This window comes from Vollenhovia emeryi, unplaced genomic scaffold, assembly GCF_000949405.1.
Source record: "Vollenhovia emeryi isolate VEMERY1.0 unplaced genomic scaffold, V.emery_V1.0 DF939120.1, whole genome shotgun sequence".
Taxonomy (NCBI): Eukaryota; Metazoa; Arthropoda; class Insecta; order Hymenoptera; family Formicidae; genus Vollenhovia; species Vollenhovia emeryi.
The window spans coordinates 3,866,936-3,873,146 of NW_011967246.1; the positions used below are offsets into that span (position 1 = coordinate 3,866,936).

The 6,211-nt window shown below is 40.3% G+C and overlaps 2 protein-coding genes across 10 annotated transcripts in view; one reads left to right on the top strand and one right to left on the bottom strand.

Moving 5' to 3' along the window:
* The window catches only part of LOC105570662 (sterile alpha and TIR motif-containing protein 1), a 62,358-nt gene extending 62,104 nt beyond the window's left edge, over window positions 1-254 (top strand). For 4 of the 5 annotated variants that reach the window (XM_012028052.1, XM_012028053.1, XM_012028054.1 and 1 more), the window contains one exon: window positions 177-254. The gene's annotated coding sequence lies outside the window, so the exon portion shown is untranslated. The remainder of the gene's footprint in view (window positions 1-176) is intronic. The other variant, XR_001009604.1, reaches the window with a different exon arrangement.
* Window positions 255-3,783: 3,529 nt separating this feature from the next.
* On the bottom strand, window positions 3,784-5,801 carry LOC105570663 (histone H3.3-like). 5 transcript variants are annotated; one of them, XM_012028059.1, is made up of 4 exons: window positions 5,362-5,801; window positions 4,742-4,781; window positions 4,477-4,631; window positions 3,784-4,021 (listed from the first exon to the last, which is right to left on the bottom strand). In XM_012028059.1, exons 1-4 carry the CDS (start codon window positions 5,385-5,387, stop codon window positions 3,850-3,852), a joined length of 393 nt encoding a protein of 130 aa, XP_011883449.1. In that variant the 5' UTR covers window positions 5,388-5,801; the 3' UTR covers window positions 3,784-3,849. The 5 variants fall into 5 exon arrangements, with proteins under 5 accessions (XP_011883449.1, XP_011883448.1, XP_011883446.1 ...); XM_012028058.1 differs by having other exon boundaries at window positions 4,742-5,219; XM_012028056.1 differs by lacking the exon at window positions 5,362-5,801 and adding an exon at window positions 5,219-5,345 and having other exon boundaries at window positions 4,742-4,937.
* Window positions 5,802-6,211: the final 410 nt, after the last annotated feature.

Here is a 6,211-nt window from a genome sequence, read left to right on the forward strand (position 1 = left end):
AAACTTTTTCAGTTCAGTTTTAATGTGTACGACAGATTTTGCCTCGATCGACGAATGTGAAAGATATGTGAAAAAGATGTACGAAAATCATCCTCGTCTTACTTTAACACCGAAGAAGGCGAATGAGAAACGTATCTCTTGTTGATTTTGTAACACGTTCTGTTTTCGTGTTATAGACTTAGAAAGTCGTCGAGTCCATCCCGTTGGTTGATGGGCCTGCCGCCCACGTCGCCGCGCTTCAAGTTCATGTACACGCATCCGGTGGGTGCCAGCAGCAACCTGGTGGTGCCTCGCAGGCCACCACGGCAGCCACCCTCGCCGTCGACGCGATCCCGCTCGCTGGAGCTGCTGGACCAACAGGATCAGGAGCGAAAGTCCGTCTCTACCACGGTCGTCCATCGACCGCCGCTCCCCAGGCCAAGGTCGCGCAGTCTGGACGGTCTGCTGGATGAAGACGCGAAAAATGGCGAAGAGCAGGACAAAGTTCAGCGCGAGAAGAGCCGAGAATACCCTCCAACGAGCTCGGAAGACGACAAAGTCGTCCTTGCTTCAGAAGAAGACCGAAAGAAGCTTGATACCGAGACCGTTGAGTCCGAGGATGAACCCAGGCCGGTTCCCAGAATGAAGCCAAAAGTGCCTGACGTTACAGAGTTGAAGTCCGAAACGGAGGACATGCGAATGCCCCTACGTAAGGATGAGAATGACAAGAAGGCTCTGCCGACGCGTCCTCCGAAACCGAGTCGACGTTCCAGCTCGGAAGGACAGTCCTCGACATGCTCCAGCAGACAGTGTGCGGACCAGGAGCATCCGATGGAAGAGCAGAGGGTCAGGAAGACAGCGCAAGAGAGATTGACGACGCGAGGTGGCGACGAAAACGATGATTACGACAACGATGGCAGGTCGACGATGCTGCTGAAGGCATCAAGAAGCTGTGGTGCGGGATTGGACTCCGACGGGAGCGTCTCGTCAAGCGAATACGGCGGGCACAGAGCCCGCGCGAAGGGACCGGGCTCATTGTTATCGCTGCCGACGGGTGCAGAGCCTAAGCGCAAGCGGAACTTCATGGACAAGTGCGTGAACAAGGTGCGGTCGTTCATGAAAAAGTGAAGCAGCGAGACTTCTTGTTATTTAATTCCGCAAACTGGTCGAAGTAAAGCGCGCGAAAATAGGTCCAAGTCTGAAAGATGTTGTGGAAAATAATTTGGATAATTACGAAATATTTTATGACCTGAAAAATTTTATGTCCAACGAGAATTGTTTAAAAGTATTGAGAATCAGAGGAAATCGCTTCGGCGGTTTTTTTGGGATTTCTCGAAAAATTTTTAGACGTTCGAGAGTGAGATTAGAAAACGTTTACAAGAAGCTTGATTGAAGCTTAAGGTTTTATTATTATCGAATAAATCATAGTTTTAAAAATCAAAGGAGGCATTTAAAGGAAATTCGGCCGATGAAATTAGAGTGAACATTTAGATGTCTTTTACATGTTTGAAGAAGAATCTTTCCGGCCGTTGCTTACGAAAATTTTCAGCAGTCGGTGATTCCTGAATTTTGTGTATTTAATTTCGCGATGCGAAAATATAACCCAAACTTCGTGATCCGCTTCGTGTACAATGACAGGCAGCATGAAAGTATAACGAAATGTTGTGCCTAAAGATGCGACAAGTGTCTTCGTAGAAATCCCGAGACTTTCGGTTCGGGATACGCGTGTTTACGCGAATTAGCCTGCTTTTTCAGGTGCCTTTTTGTATTTTCTCCCGTTGAATCGTATTGTATACATTACACATTGTATATTGTATATGTAGGAACGAACGAATCGAGAAGCTAAGGCGGCTAAGTCGTTATTTGTAATACTATTTTTCTAGGCAATTCTTTTCTCTTAAGCTAGCGCCACACTATGCGCGATTCGTGATTCGCAGTTTATCATTCGTAATTTGTTATTTGTCGTTTCGTTCGTGTTAACTTCGACAACTTTTAACTTCAAGTCAACAATTAGTCAAGTTTCAATATTAGTCAAAAAACCACTCGGCTAGCGAATCACTGCGAATCGACGAATTTTTCCTCCACGCTATTCACGAGTATACACTGAACAAAAATCTGGTTGCATTAATTAAAAGTCTGGTAGATTCAACCAGTCGTCCGTTAGAAAATGAACGAATCGGAATTCCTTTAGGATTTACCAGATGTGTAGTGAAGTCTAGCAAACTTCTGGTTACGAAATATCGTGCCCTCTCGTGCTAACTAGACGTTCTGTTTGGTTCAACCAAAATACATTCTATCATATATGTCTTGTTGATACAATCAAAGCATTTTTCTCAGTGTACGAATCACGAATCGCGCATAGCGTGGCGCTAGCTTTAGACCGCGATTCAAGACGCACGTGGCCCGCGTGGGTTACGAATTATGGTTGTTCTTACTGCAGCTAACACCGAAAACACATTATACACAATTGTATGGGGTGTTCGATAGTACGTGTGATTCTGCGATATCCCTTCTTGAACGTCCAAGATTAAAGAAAAACTAACTTTTTCTCTAACATTTAGTCAAACGCAATGTTCTATTTTGCAGTGTGTAGAATCTCAAAGTTATATACGAGTCTCTTAAGTCAGGACTCCATTAAATTGGGATTCCTCCAAAAGTAGTCGAAGACTAATTTTACATGATTTCTGTCCCATAAAAACCCTACAATTGTCAGTCGTGACTATTCACGTGTGATTTTATCGGAAGAAACAAATGTATATTGACTTTTAACAAGGAATATCATTATACAAGCATGCTCGAAGTCGAACACCCGATACACAGCCGTGACTGTTTTTCAGGTCGCGCGATATTTTACTATTTAACACTGTTTTTATCATACCAATTGCCGACGCACTCCCGTTGGGAGCCTAAACGGCAACGCTTCGATATTCGTAGTTTAAGAGATCCGCAAAACTGTATATTTTACCAAAGTTTCGTAAAGTTATGAATTTTATCGAGATGTTTGAAATGTTTCTCAGAAATAAATTTTATTTAACGAGACAAGACCGCTTACCTTCGGTCCCCTCTGCGGTATTTCGAGGAAAAAAAGGGTGAAAGTGTAAGTGTGCTTATTTTCTTTGTTCGTCACTTTTTATTAAGAGTTTAAACACATAACTCATAAACATCTTAGGGGAGGGATAGTCTGATTCAGTTACTTTGTAATATTTATTACGGAATAAAATTATGACAAAGTAGCGAATACTGGTACAATAGATAACAGTGTTTTACAAGTCTTAAAGCAACATTCTTTGTTTATATTATTTCGATTTCGATTAATGTCTCATAAAGTGCGACAAAATTATTGTCTTGTCCTCTATCCCTGAGATTCGAATTAAAAGTATTTTCTATATTTTGTATTTAAAGTGTCCATTTTAAATGAAGCACAATATGAAACAAAAATTTTATTAACAGCACTGTACATTTCATTTCATTAAAATTCGTATTAACATTGAGTAAAAAGCAGGGCAATGGTTATGCTGCCCAGTCCTTAAATCTAAAAAAGAACAGGAAAGCAAAATCCAATTTAAATTCGTTAAAACAGTGATTTAGGGTCAGAGCACAAAGCAACGAAACGCAAGCTATTACGTTGCTTTGCGCTCTGACCCTAAATCACTGTTTTAACGAATTTAAATTGGATTTTGCTTTCCTGTTCTTTTTTAGATTTAAGGACTGGGCAGCATAACCATTGCCCTGCTTTTTACTCAATGTTAATGCGAATTTTAATGAAATGAAATGTACATTGATGTTAATAAAAATTTTGTTTCATATTGTGCTCGAAACGCAAGCTATTACGTTGCTTTGAGCTCTGACCCTTATGTAAAATAAAATTCTCTATCTGTTGATGATATCGTTGCGGCCCCTCAGCCTGCGCATTAAAATTATATCGTTTCGCATAAGAGTGACCCGTTTAGCATGTAACGCCAGCAATACTGAATCTTCGAAGAATTGCACGATGTACATCTCTGTCGATTCTTGCAAGGCTTCGAGAGCGCTGGCTTGTATTCTACAAGTCAATCGACTCTTATTAGTATTTCAACCAGGTCAATTTTAATCTCGGTTTAATTATTTTTTATCCTCTTCCAGTTCAAAAAAGTAGAAAATGATAAGAAGCAAGTTAAACCGAGATTAAAGTTGAGCTACATTGATAGATAGAAATGGACACGAAGCCACCAAGTGCTGTTTAAACTCGTTTACGTATCAGATTACGGATTGAGATTAGATTGAAATTTAACCAATTAAAGGAAAATTCGTAGTCTAATACTAATGAGTTGAAGGATTCCATTGAGAGATTCATATTTGCTCTCCAATTTTTCATATAAAATTCTAATTAAAAAAATCAATATAGTATGTTAAATTAAAATACCTTTAAAATATAGTTATGAAAATTTTATTACATTTATGTAACAAAGCATTGATGTTCATTTTATTAATCAATCATTATGTAAAACTCATATTTACCTGCAGTCTAGTCGAGGGAATATTTCGAGGATGATTTGCCTGACTAAGCGCGCGAAAGGTAGTTTAGGTATAAGAAAGTGCGTGGTTCTCCTTAGATGCTTAATTTCTTGCAGCACGTGGCTTTTCTTTTTACGCCTGTCGACTATCACAGTTGTCTACAAATCAGAAGACATGGCAATAGTTTAACGGACGTATCAATATACGTATATAAATACAAATAACAATTTATTTCACAAATCAAATTTAAACACGCTCTGTCGCTTACCGCTCTGTCTCTTTTCGCTGGGTGTCGAGACTTGTTAGACCTGAAATATATTTGGCAAATAAATACAAATGTGTATATACAGACAAAATGAAAAAAATGGTACAAACATAAAACTAAACTAATTGGTAAGTTACAATACGAATACCAATACATCACTGAGTTAAGGGGATACCGACGTGCAGTGCGGCACAGCTGTCTTCGAATTGGTTTTACAGAATTAAAAATTCTTTCAACCTTTTATCATAGGAGATTTATTACCGACCGCATCCGTAGCAAATCCTGGGAAAAATGGAAAAACATCTCGTTATGCGCATCTCAGTCATGCGATATCTAATTATATTTCTCGAGATACAATTGGATCTTATCTGATTGAGACGTGTATAACGAGATTTTTGCCACTTTCTCCAGAGTTGGCTGCAGTTGCGGTCGACAATCCATTTCTCATGGTTAAAGATTGGTTCGCGAAATAAAACTCACCCTGTATATACAAATACACCCGACAATAGTTTCAATATAAACATTTCCTTAACGTAATTCTAACGATCCCGCCAATGAACGAAACAATTGCATAACGAATGCGAAGAGCGTGAGAAGACGAGACTAAGGAAACGAAAAATAACCTCGGCACGTTCTTCCGCCTGACCATCGCTACTTAGCGGAGCACATAGGATTACGGGCCGCCGCCGATCTTGGTATCACTTGACAACGGTCCGGCGACTCGCTTGGACTCGGGTTTCAGTCAGAAAGCCGGAGAACTGCCACGACCGACTGGACACGTCAATCCGAACGGTTGTTAGTAAACACGCAGAACTGGCGCCAAATCCGCGCGAACCTAACCTGACTTAACCGTCGAGCGAACGGCCATTGCACAGTCGGACCAACGTAGACGAGCGTGCGAGAGAACGCGTCTAGGGATGTCGCTAGGACGATAAGTTACTAGAGCGCGAGGAGTCGAGAAAGGGGCAGGATCGTCGCGCGATTTAAATAACGTTTAATTTAAGTAGATTAACAGTAAAGCGATGAAGTAGCTTTGTCTCTTTCTAAATGTCCCTTTTAAAGCCCTGTGTCCACGATCCAAGAACTGTGTCCAAATTCTAGCTTCGAGAAATGCGTATAGCCAATCAGCTTGCAGCTACTCCGTAAAAGCTGCATGTTGATTGGCTGCGCATTTCTCGAAACACTAGAACTTTGACACAGTTCTTGGATCGTGGACACAAGGCTTAAGGATGTATTACGTATACCTTCCCAGCAAAAATACAGTAATCTTAAAAATTCAATATATATCGGTTGTATGCATACTTTAACGGCTGGCTATTATTGAATATTATAACAAAGATGTTAATGTCACTGATTTAAATAACTTCAACCTCTTTTTATAATTATTGACAGCGTATTTATATAAATATTCTTAATAGATTTGCAGTACTGCGAGTGAATATCGGAACGCAGCCTGTACTGCTATATACATAT

What these genes read in the sequence shown, in the direction of transcription:
- LOC105570663 (XM_012028056.1), bottom strand. Translation starts at nt 5,262, where the DNA reads ATGTTTATATTGAAACTATTGTCGGGTGTATTTGTATATACAGG. An exon ending in GGTGTATTTGTATATACAGG is followed by an intron (nt 4,938 to 5,218) that starts GTGAGTTTTATT and finishes ACCAATTCGAAG; the next exon opens with ACAGCTGTGCCGCACTGCAC. An exon ending in TTCCCTCGACTAGACTGCAG is followed by an intron (nt 4,022 to 4,476) that starts GTAAATATGAGT and finishes ATTGACTTGTAG; the next exon opens with AATACAAGCCAGCGCTCTCG.